General features: G+C 37.6%; 1 protein-coding gene across 1 annotated transcript in view; it reads right to left on the minus strand.

Annotated features, from left to right (window-relative positions):
• Nucleotides 1-8,852: 8,852 nt before the first annotated feature.
• DCUN1D1 (defective in cullin neddylation 1 domain containing 1) overlaps nucleotides 8,853-20,764 on the minus strand; it is a 40,441-nt gene continuing 28,529 nt past the window's right edge. Inside the window, exons 5-7 of the mRNA XM_049775893.1 lie at nucleotides 13,934-14,016; nucleotides 13,617-13,713; nucleotides 8,853-11,124 (exon numbers count right to left, since the gene is read on the minus strand). Coding sequence (XP_049631850.1) covers nucleotides 11,045-11,124; nucleotides 13,617-13,713; nucleotides 13,934-14,016 — 260 coding nt within the window. The 3' untranslated portion in view covers nucleotides 8,853-11,044. The remainder of the gene's footprint in view (nucleotides 11,125-13,616; nucleotides 13,714-13,933; nucleotides 14,017-20,764) is intronic.

Below are 20,764 nucleotides of genomic sequence, written 5' to 3' on the forward strand. Positions count from 1 at the left end.
TACTCCTGGCTCTGCACTTGGGATCCACTCCTAGTAATGTTCAAGAACTATATGGAATGCCAGGAATCAAACCTAGATTAGCTGCATGCAAGGGAAGTACCCTACAAAAGTACACTCTCTCTGGCCCAATTAATGTGGTTTATTTTTAAGATTTCTGTGTCTTAGACATACACATACTGAAATATTTACATATGAAAGCACTGACGAGGATTTGCTTAAAAGTAAATCAGACCTGGAAAGATGGGTGACATACGGATAAATCAAGATTAGCAATGAATTGCTCATGCTGAAATAAGCTCTTATACTTTTCCTCATTTCCATGCCTGAAATTTTTCATTAAAAAAAATTTAAAAGTAGGGCCAGAGTGGTGGCACTAGAGGTAAGGTGTCTGCCTTGTGTGCACTAGCCTAGGACGGATTGCGGTTGGATCCCCCCGAGTCCCATATGTCCCCCCAAGCCAGGAGCTATTTCTGCATGCATAGCCAAGAGTAACCCCTGAGCATCAAACGGGGTGTGCCCCCCCAAAAAAAATTAAAGCAATCATTCCAATGTCCAATGTAAAATAATATAGGTAGTTGCAATAACTAATAACACTGGATATTTTATAAATCAACAATATCTGGGACCGGTGAGGTGGCTCTAGAGGTAAGGTGTTGCAAGCGCTAGCCAAGGAAGGACCGCAGTTCAATCCCCCAGTGTCCCATATGGTCCCCCCAAGCCAGGGGCAATTTCTAAGCGCTTAGCCAGGAGTGACCCCTGAGCATCAAATGTGTGTGGCCCAAAAAAACAAAACAAAACAAAAAATCAACAATATCTAGATATTTCATGAATTTAAGAATCACTGAAGTTCTCAAATTTCCTAGAGATATACCCATACATATATTCATAATTTTAGGTATTACCAACCATTACAAGCTAATTGGGTAATGATTCTGTCAAAAGCCACTGTACACGAAAGAGAACAAAGCACCAGCCACCAGCAACTCTTCAGGAATACAGCTTGACTTGCTATAAAAAAAAAATAGTACTAACTTCAATCTCATCTAATAGGTTAAGAACTCATGAAATGTAAAATGCAGGGGTGCCTTCTATCCTGAACAATTGTCACAGGGACTTGACTTAGACCTCATGCAATCGAACACTAACCACCCAAACCTGATCCCCAGATCCCAACCTTAGAACTGGCACAGCTCCCCACACCAGCACCAGAAATCAAACTCCTCTCCCTCCCAGGAAGGCCTTTATAATGCTCTGGCACCAACTTGTGCCAGGGTATATTCAGATGATACTCTGATGGGGAAGAAGCAACAACTTGACCTAAGGGCAGGTTGCCCTATCTCACCACCTAATGGTTACATGAAATCAGAAGATCCTCCTAAGACCTCTGCAAAAACCAAAATCACTAAAAGAAAACTGACAGTGACAACCACACTGAGCAGAACTTTTCCTGGGACCATAAAAACTTTATCCTAGGATCTGTGCAAAAACCAAGATCTCTAATTATAGAAAACTGACTTTGACAACTACAACTAAACAGAACTTTTCCTGGGACCATAAAGAAAGATCTTAGGGTTTCACAACTAATATTCTGGAGCATATAGTCAGTCTCATGACAGTATTATTTTTTTCCTATTTTTATATATATTTTATTTAAACACCTTGATTACATACATGATTGTGTTTGGTTTTCAGTCATGTAAAAAACACCACCCATCACCATTGCAACATTCACATCACCAATGTCCCAACTCTCCCTCCTCCCCACCCAACCCCCACCTGTACTCTAGACAGGCTTTCTATTTCCCTCATGACAGTATTCTTCAAGGGCAGAAACACCCTGTATGTCTTAGGCCAAGGAAATTTTCTTTCTAATTTCCCCAGCATTTACTGCTGGGGGAAAAAACCTCACATCAGCCTCCCCTTTTTTTGTTTTTGGGCACACCTGGCGGCACTCGGGTTACTCCTGATGACACTCAGGGGTAACTCCTAGTTCTGCATTCAGAAAGTGCTCCTGGCAGGCTCGAGGAACTATACGGGATGCCAGGGATCAAACTCAAGTTGGTCCTGGATCAGCAGCATGCAAACATCATACCACTGTGCTATCACTCAGGTCCCACCCCTTTATGTCCAATTTTATTTCTATTTATAACTTCTAGATAGGGGTCCCACCTTTTCTTTTCTTACAGAACCATAGAACATGAATCACCTGGTTCTGCCTCGCATTTATATGTCTCCCTACAAACTGAGAAAAGGGAAAAAAAAAAAATAAGTGGATGGGACCCAGACGCCAAACGGTCTCAGGAGCATAGAATGAAAATAAAAAATAGTCAGCCCTAAATACCCAAACCTGGGCCCGAAGAGATAGCACAGCGGTTTTTGCCTTGCAAGCAGCCGATCCAGGACCAAAGGTGGTTGGTTCGAATCCCAGTGTCCCATATGGTCCCCCGTGCCTGCCAGGAGGTATTTCTGAGCAGACAGCCAGGAGTAACCCCTGAGCACCGCCGGGTGTGGCCCAAAAACCAAAAAAAAAAAAAAATACCCAAACCAATGTCAAGGACAGTAGAATCAGGAGACCCAAATTATAACAATCTATACAGAAAATGGACCTGTTACACTAACAGTTTAGGGGACTAAGGGTTGAGGTATGGATGCATTCTGGGAACTATGGTGGATGGAGGTCAACACTGGTGGTGGGAACAGCCCTAATTCACTGTCACTATGTAACTTAAATACAATCATGACTTATAAAAAAAATAACTACTAATTTCAATTAAGAATAAAATAGTTATTACCTAGTAATACTTCAGGTCAGCTTCCACTTATGATCTAATTCCACCCACAGAAATGTGAGTTAGGATATTAACTTATGCATTGTGGTAGTAATCTTTTCAATGAGCATAGCCACCTTGGTAAAAAGTTCAGTATGTCTTAAAATGATAAATTTCTTAAGGAATAGACATATGCTTTGCCTGTGAGGTATTGGGTCTAATCTCCCCCACTGCATAGCCCTAAGCACTACCACACCCAACACCACCACCAAATGTTCCAACCAACTCAATTAACTCAAAAGAAACCTACAAAAAAAAATGAAAATATGACCATACATATATTCATGTGACTATGAATAAATTATAAACATAAACAATCCAAATATCCACCAACTAGAATATATATAAACTAAATAGTATTCTACAGCATACTTCAAAGCAACAAAAGGAAAACTAACAAAAATATGTAAGTTGGAAAACTTACAACTGAGGATAGGAGAAAATTAACTGCAAAGGAGCTTTAGTGAATTTTATGGGCTGGTGGTATTTTCTAAAATGTACTGTGATGATGGTTGCCCAACTCTGAATTTAAGAAAATCACTTAAGGGGCTGGCTAGTACAGTGGTAGGGCATTTGCCTTGCACACAATCAACATAGGACAGACCCTCGTTCAATTACTGACATCCCATATGGTCCTCTGAGCATGTAAGGAGTAGCCCCTGAGTGCTGCCAGGTGTGACTCAAAAATCAAAAAAAGAAAAAAAGAAAAAAAAGAAAATCACTTAATTGTATACTTTAAATAGATGAATTTTTGGTATCCATATTATATCAGAAGAAAGCTATTTTGTACCATTACTATAGTCTTAGGAATGAATACTTTCAAGCTGATGTACTAATTTCAAATTTTTAATATAATGAATTTTGTATACTATCAGGTTTTGTTTGAAAACTAGACATGTTTTTTTTTGGGGGGGGGCCACACCCATGGTGCTCAGAGGTTACTCCTGGCTGTCTGCTCAGAAATAGCTCCTGGCAGGCACAGGGGACCATATGGGACACCGGGATTCGAACCAACCACCTTAGGTCCTGGATCGGCTGCTTGCAAGGCAAACGCCACTGTGCTATCTCTCCGGGCCCTAGACATGCTATTTTTGAAAAGATTCCATGTACATCTCTAAACTATCAAATGGCTCTCACGTGACTTTGTCATTTGTGAGTTACTATTTATATTAACCTTTTTTAGTTCATTTCCAATATTATGTTCTACAGAATTCCTTTGGTAAATCTTGATAATCCCCTATTTTTTTTTTTTTATTAGCTACAAAGCTTATTGAAGAATACTCTCTAAAACAGGGGTTGGAGCTTTTTCTGCGGGCGTAGGGCTCGGAGATCCCAGCTTGCCCAGGACATCAGCTTATCCTCCTCTGAAGACCCCCCCCCAAATAAAATGATTTGATCTGAAAAAAAAAAAAAACAGGTTGGAGAGACAGTAAAACAGGTAGGCAGGTAGGGCACTTGTCTTGCATGTAGCCAACTCAGATTCATCCCTGCCATCCTATATTGTCCTCAGAAAACTGCCAAGAGTAATTTCTGAGTAAAGAGCCTGAGCATTATAGGGTTTAGCACCAAAAAAGCAGAATATTCTATAAATAAGGAATCAGACATTCTCCAATGAAAATAAAACTTGAGAAATGATCAACGGATCTGGAAATAGAGGAAGCTAAAAGAGTGGGAGAAAGAAATTGGAAAAGGATCATGGGACTACAGTGGAAGGATCTAAACTCTGGCAACACTTGTTAGTATAGAATATTTTAGTACTATTGTAAGTGATGATTTCTCGATTAAAAAAAAACATTTTAAAAAATTCATGACCAAAAATAAAGCTTTAAGCTTACATTGAATATGCGTCTAAATACAAAGTATACCATATTTTCTGGCGTATAAGACGGCTTTTGAAACGAAAAGAAGTCCACCAAAAATCGGGGTCATCTTATACGCTGAGTATATCCCAAAAAACGTTTCGATATGCCGCTAAACAAAAATCGTCTGGATATTGCCACGAAACAAATTTTCCAACTCGAACCTGCAGCAATCACTGCAAGGCTGCTCGGACCGCCTCTCCAACTCAGCCAATCCAAGCAGGCTTTTTATGCATGCAAATTAGACAATGTTCTGGACCCGAATCTACACTGTCAAAAGCCTGCTCAGATTGGCCAGAGTCAGGGAGCAAGTCTATGACAGTATAACCTTTGAGCCTTTGCTTGTTGTGATTGGCTCACTGTGGTACATACAGTTGCAGCACAGGAACATTCTGTCTTAAACAGCGAATAAAGGCCTAAACCTATGTTTTAACTGTAAAATTAGGGGTTCGTCTTATATGCCCGGTCATCTTATACACCAGAAAATACAGTAATCCCTTTCTCATGTTCTTCTCCTTTGGAAATTAGGCAACAAAATAAGTTGCCTGTGATTAAGTTGCACACTTCAGTTTCAAATCCAGCTTTGCTTTCACCATTTTGACTCAAAATTCTTTGCTGTGTTTAATGGATTCTTCTTTTCATCGCAGTTTTGCCCTCTATGCTTAACTTTTGATCCAATTCCCTTTCTAGTTCATTAAAGAAAAAAAAAGCATCAAAGAAATCATTTTAACCTCTAAATTTTTAGAATTTCTTCTCTGGATCACTCCTGGCTATGTTCAGGGGCCACTAGGGTGGTTCTGTGGTGCCTGGTTTCAATACAGGCCCTCTACCACTTGGGCCACATTCCTGACTCCCAATATAACACTAAACATTACTTTTTTTGTTTGTTTGTTTGTTTTGTTTTGTTTTTTTGTTTTGGGGCCACACCCGGCGGTGCTCAGGGGTTACTCCTGGCTGTCTGCTCAGAAATAGCTCCTGGCAGGCACGGGGGACCATATGGGACACCGGGATTCGAACCAACCACCTTTGGTCCTGGATCGGCTGCTTGCAACGCAAACACCGCTGTGCTATCTCTCCGGGCCCACTAAACATTACTTTTAAGCATTATTTTCCATAAAAATAAGAAACTCATGATATACCAGTAACTTATAAGGGACCAAAGTAGGAGGAAACTATGAATGAAGTATACGAGGCACCTTGCCAACCTCTACCTCATTAAAAATAGCAATCTCGGTACAGCAGGTAAGGCAAATGCCTTGTAAGCAGCTAATTCAGCTCAATTTCGGGCTTTGCACACGCTCCCCTGTGCACAGCCAGGAATAATTCCCTGAACACCGCTAAGTGTAGCCAAAACAAACAAACAAGCAAATGAAATAAACAAAAAAAAAAAATAACTATGGGGGCCGGAGAGACAGCACAGCAGTAGGGCATTTGCCTTGCACACACAGCCAATTCAGGACAGACAGTGGTTTGAGTTCCGGCATTCCATATGGTCCCCTGTACCTGCCAAGAGCGATTTCTGAGCGCTGAGTCTGGGATAATCCCTGAACACCACCAGGTGTGACCCAAAAAACAAACAAACAAGAAGCCCTCAAAAAGAAAAGGCAACTTCAACAAATGGAGATAAAAGCCATCTGAATTTCTGTATATCCCAAGTACCAAAATAAAAAAGCAAACTTATATATAGTCATATGAAAAAATGAACATACTTTTAAAATATGAATTTAAGGGCCTGGAGAAATAGCACAGCAGCGTTTGCCTTGCAAGCAGCCGATCCAGGACCTAAGGTGGTTGGTTTGAATCCCGGTGTCCCATATGGTCCCCCGTGCGTGCCAGGAGCTATTTCTGAGCAGACAGCCAGGAGTAACCCCTGAGCACCGTGGGTGTGGCCCAAAAAACAAAAACAAAAACAAAATATATATATATATATATATGAATTTAAAATATATGACTATGAACTAACTTACAAAATCATTCTAAAACCCATCAATACATGCATTACATTTTAAGGAATTCTATCTACAACAAAGCTGTGCAGAGTATCTTTTATCCTAATTTCCTTATCTGTGAATCTTTTTCTAAGATTAAAGGATTAAAGTCAAAAGTCATATATATTAACACAAAATATTCACAAGTAAAATGTTGCCAAATAAATGAGTTAAACTACCAATTACCCACCAGACAGTATAGAAAATAAGCTGGCCAAAATGCTTGGGTAAAACCATTTATGTAACTGCATTTTTTCACTTAATATAACAGCACTATCTGCTCTCCAGAACTAGGTACAAATTTTCTATGAAAATGGTGGCAGAGTAAGGAATAATTCTTAACTAAAAGACACAAACTCTCAGAACTCAAAATTAGGGGCCAAAGGAATATAGCAGGTAATGCACTCGCCTTGTATGTGGCCAACCTGGGTTCAATCCCAGCAGCCCAAAGCCCACCAGAAGTAACACCTAAGCACTGCTGGTCCAAAACAAAACAGAAAATGAAAAGTAAGGTATAATTTATAGATTCACATTTCTGTAAAATAAAAATTATTGCCATGAACGTTAACATGGAGGCAAGCGTTCAGAAACATACTTTTTTTTTTTTTTTAGATTTTGGGTCACACCCGGCGGTGCTCAGGGGTTACTCCTGGCTGTCTGCTCAGAAATAGCTCCTGGCAGGCACGGGGGACCATATGGGACACCAGGATTCGAACCAACCCAAACCAACCACCTTTGGTCCTGGACCGGCTGCTTGCAAGGCAAACGCCACTGTGCTATCTCTCCGGGCCCAGAAACATACTTCTGTATAATCAACTGAAATGAGCTGTAATTTGAACTCTGATTATCATATTAAGTAGAAATCACAATTCAGATAGTATGTCTGTCCTATTAAGATATATTTTTAAAACATTTTATCATTACATTATTAAATTTGATAAAATCTTATCAAAACATCTACGTAGTCAACATAAATAATGTTAAAAGTATAAAGTAACATTTTAAAAAATTGCTGTGGTGTCAAATATCGTCTATAAAACATACAGAACATTTAGAACCTCATAAATTTTTGCTAAAAGTTGACTCCAATTACAAAGGTATACTTGTGAACTATAATAAATTTCCCCAGCACTACTTTCCTCTTGTATTCCAAAACTCCTTTTTAAGATTTTCTTCTGAGATGCTTATATAAAAATTACAGTTGTACAGATGGTTACAATAGTAAAATGTTTAAAAATCTAAGCAAAGTGCACATCATACTACCTACAACTAACTCAAACTTACCATCACATAAAAAAAAAATTAACACTCCATTCACTTACATCTTTGGGGGAAAAAATAACCTTGCATAAATACAAATTCCCCAGTAAGGTTATTGTATAAAAGACTTCCCATGTTGTTATTTTACTGTTTATTTCTCTCATTAAAACTTCTTACAGTCTAATGCAGAACACTACTTTCAATGCCATATCATACAACTACAATACTGTTCATTAAATAAAGCAGCTCAGTAAGTTGTGTAAACATTTTAAGTGTTGTAAACAAGACTTGGCATGGTACTTCTTTTCTACCCCCAAACTTGCCATTACAATTTTCATTTCATTAAAACTTATTCTTCCTGGAGAAGTTTTTGGATTAAATATTTAGTCTTTAAAAATATTACACTGAAATAATGTGTGAAGATTTAGTAATGGCAATTTCACTGCAGCTTTTATTGCCTCTGTTGGTTATATGACAGGGATTGTAAGAAACAACTGAACTTAGAGATATGCAAATGATAGTCACTAACGATAATCTTGATCTTAAGTATTTTTATGTGGGCACTTCTAATTTTACACACTTTACTATTCTAAAACGTATTACATTTTTAAGTGTGTACTTGCTTTGGCAAAAACAGAAATTTTGTATCAGTAATTCAGTTTAAAAGACAAGTCAGCACAAGTAGTTTGCCAAAATGAAAATTGAAACCCTATGCTATAGCAAGTCAAGCTGTATGTGAGCATGTATCCCCTTTTTCCCCTTTTCATCAACATACATATATACATACATACATACATACATACACACACACACAAACATGGCCGCAAGTATAAGCATTTTTAAGTATAAAATATCCCGTATCCAGACATTTGTCCTCAAGAAGAATCACACCACATTAAATCAGTCTTCTCTTCAGCCCTAGTAATAGTACTGTTTAATTCTAAGATGCCATCATAGTGAACAAACTTTACTTTTATGCTACATAATTATATTCAAAGCTTTATGTATTTTTGTTTATAATTACACAGTAATTATAAATGTTTAGTACCAAACTGATGACAAACACTATTTTGTTGAATAGGTCTTGCATTTAGAAAGAAAAGTTTGTAAAACCCAAGGCACTAGGCCACGAACCAATATCAGACTTTTATATTAAAAAAAAAGTTTTATATTGGGAAAAGTTAATGGGATTTCATTTCAAAACACAGCATATGCAAATCAATCGATCCAAAAACAATACCATAACTCAAAATCCTCAATACAGGAAACAAAATAGTACATATATCTATATATCTTTTAAATTTTTTCATAATTGAAATTTCTCTTTATATTTACAAATGTGAAATTAGGAAATACTGAAAGCAGCAGAATTCTTATTTTTTCTTATTTTGTAACCAATTCTAGTAGCTGGAATAGACATTTTCAACATTTTAGTAGAATCGGATTAAATTTAAAATTATGATTGGAGAAAAATATATCTGCGAAAAAATTCTAATCAATTTAAAAACTGTAAATAAAAATTTTTAATATGTCCTGTTTCTTAAAATCATTTCCACATCTATATAAGATGTACTAATATTCTGAAGTACATTCCTTTGATTATTTCAAGATTAAACCATAGATAATGCCTTGGATACACCAAGCAAAATCTTTACCTGTTAAGACCACAGTTCATCCAGTATCTGAAATTTTACACTTTTTATCCTGTCTTACACAAATGTTCAAGAAAGCAATAAACCTTTCTTCATGTAAGGAAATGAGCAGAGAAATGAGTATTTTCAGCATGAAAGCAGTTCATGAGTCTTGTAGTTAAAAAAAAAAAAAAACACAGGATAGAAAGTCTGCTTTGATGTAAAAACTGAGCTAATTTCAATAAAATAAAACAGTAGCGAGACTAAATAATTCACAAAAATAGAAGTCAGATTGGTATTTTGCAACAAGTGCATGCTTGCTTGAAAATCTTTGCTCTGGAAGATAAGTATTTGGCAACCACAGTGATTAGCAGTTAAAGCAATTTCAACAAAATAAGTCATCAAAAATGGACTATTTTTCTGAGAGAGCAGTACCTAGTTTATAAAGATTGAACTTCATGGCTCATCACAACCATTTTAAAAACTTAATCCCTACTATCTTATAAATTAAGAGAATTTCACTTGTGTTCCATAGTGCGCTGACCAAAAGAAAAAAAAGAAAACCCAAAAAATAGAAACCCTCATGCCTAAATTTAGAGTATGTACTGTACCTCAATCTAAAACATCCTACACAAATTAAATAGTTTAAACTTATTTGACAGGCATATAAGCATTTCAAAATCATAATGAAATCCAATTATGTAGTGCATAATGTAGACAGGGATGAACTTTTAACATTATGCAGACTTCTTCTAACTAAAAGCTCCCTGTGGGGCAACTATAAACCATGGATAAGTGCAGACTAGTTCTGTGGAACCTTTTGAAATCCAAGGGTCTGAAACAAAAGTTTTCAGGTAGGCACACCAAGTTATTCTAAAATAAAGTTTCACGTTAGTTATTTTGACATTTTTTTCATCAGATACCCTAACTCACATCAACAATAAATGTGATTTGTCCCCCCAAAAAATATCCCCCAACCAAACCATTCAGATCCAGTACACTTAAATATATCACTCTCATGGAAGTGCTATCAGCATAGTCTTTGCAACTAGCCCAAAGCATATCTTTAAGAAGTTTTTATAATTGTGATGTTCATGTTTAATTCTTATGCCAAACGGTTTTCTGATGAAGACAGCATTGTGCTTTATGCAAGGATGGAAATCTCAAAATAATCACCATAAAGCTTCTAAGACTTATGGGAGAATAAACTATGATGGTCCACAGATAATAAGATGAAATCCACAAATGTTGGAATTATAAATGTTAAGAGCGGCCCAGACTAGAAGACAAGCCCAAACCACCATTAGAAGAATGAAATACGATATGGTCCAAGATGTATCCTTAAAGTTTTGTCTCAACCCTCAGTCTGAATTGTGAGGATTGATCTTCAGTTCAGTCCAGCCAGCAGAAATTGACTGTGCAATTTTCCGTTGAATTTATTGTACAGACTATGTACATACTAGAAGGTTCCTTTAGTGCTACACTGTTGTACTTTTTGTCCCAGCAATTTGAGGACGTGCAAATTCCACAAAGTCATCAATAAGTACAGGCCATGCTCCTGCAGGAAAAACAAACTATATTTAGATACAGATATATGTGTGAAAGAAACAAAACTAAATAAAGTTAACATTTTAAGAAAATTCTATTTTTTAAATACCTTCCTTCCCCATAAAAGTATGCCATCACAAACATCCCCACTCATAAGACTTTCAAAGTTCTCATTTCTCTGAGTTTCTACCCTAATATTTTGTGCTCTCTCTGCTAGGTAACTTACTAAATGATAGAAATTGCTGTGGTAATCAATCACTATTACTTGGGATTTCTAAAAGTCAAAGTAATTTGGTCAAAACTAACAGCTACAATTTGGATGGATGTCATGCTAAGACAGAGAGAAAAAGATAAAATATCAGTTGATCTTGCTCATATCAAAGTATAAAAGAAAAAAACAAAGCAAGAGAGGGGAGGGAGAGGGGAATAAAAAAGCAAGAGAGTTTGTAAGTACCCTGAAATATGGTCAACAGAAGAATGATTCAAGGAAGTGTAGGGGTAAATGACCTTTGGTACGATATGGTATGATCAGCAGTTGGGTAGCTAGCCTGGTGTAGCAGCACTGCTGGTATAAAATAGTAATATTAGTACTATCATTAAAAAAGTAATGAAACAAAACAAAAATAGTAGTCATCCAAGGGCTGTGAAATGATGGCATGCTTCCAGTGCTGATAGTATAGTAGATAAAACACAGAAGTTTGTGACAATCCTACAAAGGAAATTAACAGCATATTCCATCCTACTTCTTTATGTTTTGGTTTTGGTGCCAAACCTAGAAGTGCACAGAGCTTACACCTGGTGAGGTTCAGTGGACCATATGTGGTACCAGTGATCGAAACCAGATCAGCCATATCCAAGGCAAATGTTGTACCCACTGTACTAATACTCTGGCCCAAACTCCATCCTACTTTACAACAAAGTATGCATGCTTCTACACAGCCACATGTCAATTTCCTAATCAGAAAATTCTCCAGTTTTGTCTAAAGCCTATCAGAAAACACAAGTTGGGGCCGGAGAGATAGCATGGAGGTAAGGCGTTTGCCTTTCATGCAGGAGGTCATCGGTTCGAATCCCGGCGCCCCATATGGTCCCCTGTGCCTGCCAGGAGCAATTTCTGAGCCTGGAGCCAGGAATAACCCCTGAGCACTGCCAGGTGTGACCCAAAAACCAAAAAAAAAAAAAAGAAAAGAAAACACAAGTTATTATCTATTGTTAATAGGATTAACCATTCTCTCTTTTTCTCATTCCTTCTGTTTTTTTGTTTGTTTGTTTGTTTGTTTTGGGGGATACACCCAGTGGTGCTCAGGGGTTACTCTCAGAAGTCCTCAGAGGGACCCATGTGGCACTAGGAAACAAACCCAGACCTTCTGCATGCATGGCTTGTACCCCAATCCCCTTTTTTACATTCCTGGTCCTCATATTACACAGATAATAATGGAAATAAAAACTTAACACCATCCCTGTGAGATTAAATGATTCCAGGATACTATTACGGAAATCAAATTTACTTGACTTTTCAAAGACTACATCTGCCTGTTCAGTAATTCCTTAAACACACTTTGCTATTCTCAAGGGAGATTTACATAAATGTTTGAAGAAATCAATCCCAATTGCTACCACTTCTGGAAAACAAAGACACACAGCCTACAGTGAATGGTAGCATTATGTTTATACATACATGAAGAAAAGCACTGTCAGTGAATATTTATGAAATACTGATTGAGCCACAGAAGGCAAGTGAAGCACATTTCAACTTAGTCACTAAACTTAAATCCAGTTCACAAACAAGACCCAGAAAAAAGCACACAATTAAAAGTACAGTAAGAGGGCCTGGAGAGATAGCACAGCGCGTTTGCCTTGCAAGCAGCCGATCCAGGCCCAAAGGTGGTTGGTTCGAATCCCGGTGTCCCATATGGTCCCCCGTGCCTGCCAGGAGCTGTTTCTGAGCAGACAGCCAGGAGTAACCCCTGAGCACCGCCGGGTGTGGCCCAAAAACAAAAACAAAAACAAAAACAAACAAAAAAAGTACAGTAAGAACAGAAGACATTCCAGAAAGTAACTAAAATTCTAAAACAGAGAGAAAAGTAACCCTGCCTTTATGTGTCATGAATACTACTAGATTAGTATTTAAAGCAACAAAATAATGTACATTAAGAGAATAAAAAACATGTTATATATTCAGAAAAACACAAAAGATCAGAAGAGGGAAAAGTAACTTTCAGAACAACAGAAATATACAAAGAGGTTGGTTACCTAAAAGAAAGCAGAACTTGGGGGCCAGAGAGAGAACATGGAGGTAGGGCATTTGCCTTGCATGCAGAAGGACAGTGGTTCGAATCCTAGCATCCCACATGGTCCCCCAAGCCTGCCAGGAGCAATTTCTGAGCGTAGAGCCAGAAGTAAGCCCTGAGCACTGCTGGGTGTGACCCAAAAACCAAAAACCAAAAAAAAAAAAAAAAAAACCATAAAGGAAAAAATACTGATAGGGAAAAACTTTATTACCTTCTTCATCATAGTTAGACATGTCATCTGCAATCATTGTACTGAAGTCTAAAAGAAGATTCCAAGTATCTTTTGGTATTGAACGTTTATGATGCTCCTATTTAAAAAAAGAAAACAAACAAATATATCCAAGTCTCTAAAGAGTTTGAAAAAAAAAATAAAACCAGTTCAGATGATACAAAGTCAAAAATGATAAACAACTTGTATAAAGAAATTCTGGTAATCAAATTTCTTGCTCTTTGTACATTAATGTTGTTAATTTATCTTAAAGAAAACTTTTTAGAGGAAACACAAAACTGCAGAAAACATGAACTTACCAACAAAAATTTATTCCATAAGTCTAAGAATTTAAATCTTCCATTAAGCACTAAATTCCAGTAGGCAATGGCCATTTCTAGATCTGTAATATTAAAAATAAATTATGTATTTCAAATGCCATGAATATTTGTCCCTGCAAAAAAAAAGAACAGGTAAGACTAAAGATAGTCTTAAAAAGTGTTTTGAATATTTATGCGTTAAAATTCCTGTGGTGGTTAAGTTCAAGGTTTGTTTTCTGCTTCTTTTATCAATAAACATTTTCTTCAAGACAAGACATGAAGCAACTTACCTCATAAGGCAGTTTCTTAAATTTCAACTAAATAATGTAGATAAGCATGCTTCACCATCCTGTATACTGATGCTATTTAATGTATATCAGTGTTCCTCAACTTCCACACTTTTGATATTTTAGGCCAGAAAATTTTCTTGTGGAGGCTGTCCACTGCACAAATTCATTAGCAGCATTTCTAGTCTCTAACCACAAGCCAGAAACAGCTTTATTCTAACCCAGTGGTGAAAAGCAAAAATGTCTCCAGATATTGCTACAGAACCCAAGGGACAAAGCTACTACCAGTTGAGAATCATTGTTTATGAGAATCTGTTGAGAATCATTGAGTATGCTGACATCTTTAATTTTATCTATTGGTTGTAATGCAAAGAACTGCTAACCACAATCCTAACACCATTTCTACAATGATGGCTGACTAGTCCTAACCACAGGAAATACTATTTAAAATGCTTATTTATGGACTAGAGAGATACTACAGAAGTTAAGGTGCTTGTCTTGCCATTGGGTTGCCCTGAGTCAGTCCCCAGCATCGCATATGGTCCTTTGAGCACCTCCACAAGTGACCCTGTTGCAGAGCCAGAAGTAATAGCTCCTGATTGCCTTGAACACAGCCAACCCAGGTTTGATCCCCAGTATCCCATATGGCCCCCAGGGCCTGACAGGAGTTACTCCTGAATGCAGAGCCAGGTCCCTGAGCACCACCTTTGTGGCCCCAAAACCAAAATTAAATAAATTGATTTTAAAAATAAGTAAAAATAAAAATTAAGTTGGGGAGTGCCAAAATATTATTACTATTAACTTTAAAATTAGTAACAAGCCATGGTTTGATTTCTTAAAGGTTTGATTAAATTGATTTGACTAATTGAGTTTGGAGCAAAGACAAAGAAACAATCTTAGCATATGTCAAAAGCTTGTCACACGACAGAAAAGATCTATGACAGAAAAGATCTTAAATGGAATTATAATAGTTAATGAAGTATTAAACTATTATGATATTGAGAACATTTGCATCTCCAGAGTAGGAAAAATTATATCCAAGTAATTTCGGGAGGTCAGGCCTCTCAAGCAGTGCTCTGCGGGCTGGGAATACTCCCAACAATACTTGGCCAAGAGGCTCAAAATGAGGGGCCAAAAATGCAGCTCTGCTTGAGTCCACAGGGCTGGGGGATACTAGAGTCACACCTCATGACTCTCAGGGACCTGTCAGGCCCACAATTGGCAGTGCCAGGGATCAAGCATGCCCAAACCCTGTTGTGCTATCTTCTTAGCCTCCTACAAAATCTATAAAAATTCTTTTATATTTTATTTCCAAACCACTCAATAATCTCGGGGATCATGAGACTAATACTCAACAAACGCTTACGACTTAACTCAAAGAAACATACATAAGCCTGAGTGTACACGCACAAACAAAATACCCCATTTTCATCTCTTCAAGGCTCTTTCACAGAGATATTTCCAAAGCTTAAAATCCAGTCAGAAGCTGCTGGGTGAAATTCCTATGATTCCACATGCAAATGTACTTACCTTCAAATCCATCATTAAGTCTTCCTTCAAATTCAATAGAAAAGGTGCCTCTTTTCTCCCCCTTTCCAAGGGTAAACTCCTAACCACACCATTTTGGATCCAAAACAATGTATTGCCTCCTCAAAAAATTTTGTCTATTGATTAGTTTTTCTTTCTTCCCCCATCTTTTTTTTGTTGTTGTTTTTTTGGACCACACCCATTTGACGCTCAGGGGTTACTCCTGGCAATGTGTTCAGAAATCACCCCTGGCTTGGGGGGGGCCATATGGGACGCCTGGGGATCGAACCGAAGTTTGTCCTAAGCTAGCACTTGCAAGGCAGATGCCTTACCTCTAGCGCCAACTCCCCAGCCCCTTCCTCACATCTTTATCCTGTCTTCAGGCTTCCACAAGATAAATATTTGGGTATCATAGATATCATAAAAGAACTATTTTTCTTAGATCTCTCAGCCCCTTACAATCTACCCTCATTCTCCTTCCCTAACAGTTAAATCCTGCTACAGTGCATTGTCTTACACTTAAAATTTGCTTCTGTAAATTTGTATGCCTAACTTCAGATCCTTGTGACTTAAAAAAAACTAAAATTATGACAACAATTTTTAATCACAATTGTCTTAATCTGCAGTCTTTAAAACTATACTTTTTTTTTTAATTAGATCACCATGAGATAGTTAAAAAGTTGATTGCTGAGTTTCAGGTATATAATGTTATAACCAACATTTCACCAGTGTTCATTTGTAGCCCAGTATTTCTCCCAGGTTTTTAAATTTTGCTATTTTTCTTCCTAAACCAGGGGTCTCAAACTTGCAGCCCGCGGGCCGTTTGCAGCCCTCCGTACAACATTTTGTGGCCCTGCCCTAGAGGAATCTGTTTTTGTTTTGTTTTGTTGTGTTTTAGTTGTTTGGGTCACACCCCCCCAATGTTCAAGGCTTACTACTGACTTTGCACTCAAGGATCACCCTGACTTTGCCCCCTGCGGCCCGCAGGTAAATTGAGTTTGAGACCCCTATGACCTAAACTATCTTAAACACAGTAAAATTGCTGCCATTTCTATGTACAGTGAGATTTACTGTCATTAGCATGTGTAGTAATTTTCTTTATCTGTATTAAATTTATCTGTATTAAATTTAGAGTTGACTAATTTTTCTTAGCTACAAAGTAGTTTTTCAAAAAGCTACTTTTATATACTAACAATGAAGTAACTGCAATATTCAATAACTGTAAACAATGAAATACCTAGAAATATCTATTTTTTCAGCTGCTATATAAAAGAATGTAACAACAAAAGTGGAATGTACATGTATGTTTGAAAGTTAGACTGAAACAAAACTTTTGTAATCTACAATCATTATCTCATTTCCTCACCTCCCACACATTCTTTAATCCTATAAATTACTATCAGATCCACCACCCTCCCCACTGAAAATAACCTGATCCTTATGTCAGCCAAACAACCGGTTTTGACCCTGATTTACTTGGGTCTCTCATCTTTAACAGAAATGTGTGTATATACTTCCTGAATGAAAGTCACTTCTTTCATCTGTAAAAATAACAATATACTGATTTTCTTCTGTCCTTTCTTGCAATGTTGCTTCTCTTCCATGAAACATTATTTTACAATACTGTATGTAAATAATAATCTCTTGTACTAACTTTTACCTTTTATTAGATACTGAAGCATCACCTCTAACAACTGAAACACTCAGCTTTGTACTCTGGATATATATTTGTTTTTGTTTTGTTGTTTTGTTTTGTTTGGGGGGGCCACACCCAGTGATACTCAGGGGTTATTCCTGGCTATGCACTCAGAAATTGCTCCTGGCTTGGGGGACTATGTGGGAACCAGGGATCAAACCCAGGTCCATCCTGGATCAGCCGCATGCAAGGCAAATGCCTTACTGCTGCACTATCGCTCCGGCCCCCATCTTTAATTGTTTAAGAATATCTTCCACAAACAACTCAAATTGAAGAACTCACAGTGAAATTATCTTACCTCTATAGATCTGTTGTTCCTTATCTTTTAATAAATCTCATCACTTTATAGTGCTGCTCATAAACACAATTTCTCATTGTGAGAAACTCCTATACAACAGAGGCCATTTAGTATCCTCCTAATACAAGTAGTCATTATGAGGACCAAAAGTCACACATACATTCTCATTCTCACTCCCCTACTACCCCCCCATCTCTCCTTCAAATGCCCTAAGAATGTTAATCACTAAGAGAAGCTGGAAAGATGGTACAGTGGATAGGGTAATTGCCTGCCTTGCTTGGAACCAAGCTATGTTCAATCCCTGGCATCACATATGGTTCCCCAATCCAGTTTGGGGATTCTGGGTGCAGAAGCCAGGAGTAAGCACTAAGTAGTACTGGGCTCAGGGGTTACTCCTGGCTATGTGCTCAGAAATCGCTCCTGGCTTGGGGAACCATATGAGATGCATGGGGGATCAAACCAAGGTCCGTCCTAGATGGGCCGCGTGCAAGGCAAACTCCCTCCCACTGTGCTATCATTCCAGGCCCCATAAAAGGACACCTTTATGGAAACTATTTCCTCACCAAGTATTTCCATTGAAAGCTCTAATTTTAATCTGACAGTACCTATGGTCCTCTTCATGTCCAGTTAAATCATGATAGATTCTTAACTAAATCTCTTTCCCTAGCTCTGCCTCTACTCCACTCCTGATGCTGTCAGATGTATCTTTCAGGTATCTAGTTCAATGTCATTTATGCATTAAAGTTATTCCATAATTAAAATAACGAGCTACTCTTACACACCTTTTGGTATGACCAAAAATCAAAAATTCTTCCAACACCAAATGCTGGTGATAATGTAAAGAAAGAGGAACTCGGGGCTGGTGAGGTGGCGCTAGAGGTAAGCGCTTGCAAGCGCTAGCCAAGGAAGAACCGCAGTTCGATCCCCCAGCGTCCCATATGGTCCCCCCAAGCCAGGGGCAATTTCTGAGCACTTAGCCAGGAGTAACCCCTGAGTATCAAATGGGTGTGGCCCACAACACCAAAAAAAAAAGAAAGAAGAACTCTTATTCACTGCTAGTGAGAATACAAAATGGTAGAGCCACTTTGGGAGAAAATCTAGAAGTTTCTTACAAAACTAAAAAGATTCTTACCATTTAATCCAGCAATCATGCTCCTTGGTATTTACCCAACAGAAATTTAGATCTATGCAAAAACCTGTTTGTAGTGTTTACAGCAGTTAATTTTTGGCTACCAAAATTTGGGGGCAGCGAAGATGCCCTCTAGTAGGTGAGCATATATAAGTTAATACATTAGCTGTTAGAAACAAACATATTAATCTTACTAAAGGAAGTCAATCTAAAAAGGTTAAAAAGGTTAAGAAAATTGTATGATCCCTGCTGGATACCCTCTGTGAACTGAGGGTAGCATCCTCAGTCCCAAGAAAGAAGTTGACCCTAGCCAGCTGACAGGGTGGGGACAAATCCGAACTAGGGAGTGGGCAAAAGTAAAAAGTAAAAAGATCAACCTTTGTTAGGGGTTAGGAGGAAGGAACTAAAAACACATTTTTAGGCAATAATATTTCTCTAAGCTATTTAATGGAGGACCACAGGCCATTAAACCCAGTAAGTACGAATTAAGAATGGACACTAGGTTAGGAATGTAGATCAACAGCTGAGAGTACCTTACACCTGAGACTTGAATTCAGTTCCTGTAAAACACACACACACACACATAAATATAAACCATGAGGGGTAGGAGATAGCACAGCAGTAGGTCATTTGCCTTGCATGCAGCTGACCTTAAGAGGGACCCAGTTCGATTCTCAGCATCCCATATGGCCTCCCAGCCTCAGGGGCGATTTCTGAGTGCAAAGCCAGGAGTAACCTAGGAGCACCGCTGGGTGTGGCCCAAAAACCAATCAATCAATAAAGTTTAAAAAAAATTAAAGAAACCATGAACTTTGGGAAATAATGTTGTGTCATTGCACATCTAACAACAAATACATATTACTCTTGTGGGGAATATTGATAATGGGAAACACTACCTGTGAGGGCAGAGATATTAATGAAAATTTCTGTGGCTTTTGTTCAATTTTGTTGTGAACCTTCACTTAAAAGTATTCAAAAAAGTTTTTTAATCTACTAAAAGTATTTATTCCCATTAGATAAAAATCTACTTTCTAATCAAATTAATTTACTAGCAGTTCCTCAGATGTGTTCTCTCACCTATGAGTAACTAAATTCTCTAATCTCTCTGCATTAGAGATGGCTATTTTTCATTTGACCTTGAAAATGTATATCCATTCATCCAGGCCCAAAAGTTATCTTAGAAAATTTTGCAACTTGCACAGATTTACAATGCTTGACTCCATGTTTTCAGAGTAAGCAGTCATTGTTTTGAATGAAAAAATATTACTAATAAAAAAAAGAAAAAAGAAACAAAATACTAACTTATAATTAAAAGCCAAAGCACTTAAGATTAAACTGTACAGAAATAGAATATCAATTGCCACAGTGAAAGAATAACTGCTCTTAAGACAGAAATGGCTGAGTGACAAAACCACCTAGAGTAATGACTTAACAGTTGAGCCTCTTACACGCCAACTCTACCACTACTTAAGTGGCCTTATGCAACGATGTTTATATTTCTGTAATTCAGTTTAAAATAAAGATAACAATATTTATTCTCAAAACTTGTTGTAAGGACAAAAGGTGTTAATACACAAAACATTTAGAAAAGCGCCTCGTAAATATTATGAGTTCTACTATTTATTATAAATAATTCTCAAGATTTAGAAACTAAACTGCAATGGAAGGATTCAGTATGAAGAAACAATAAGTTACCGTAGCAGTCAGTAGGATAAATGTTAAAAAATACAAAGAAAGAGACAAGCAAATCTAATACATTGTATGAAATGGGAGATTCTTGCAAAATGAACTAGTAAACACTTGCAGAGATTTCCAAACTTATTTAGTCAACAGCCTCCTCACACACACTGCTCCCCTACCCCTCCCCCGCAATGAAAAATCACTCAGCAACTGC

This window comes from Suncus etruscus, chromosome 6, assembly GCF_024139225.1.
Source record: "Suncus etruscus isolate mSunEtr1 chromosome 6, mSunEtr1.pri.cur, whole genome shotgun sequence".
Lineage (NCBI taxonomy): Eukaryota > Metazoa > Chordata > Mammalia > Eulipotyphla > Soricidae > Suncus > Suncus etruscus.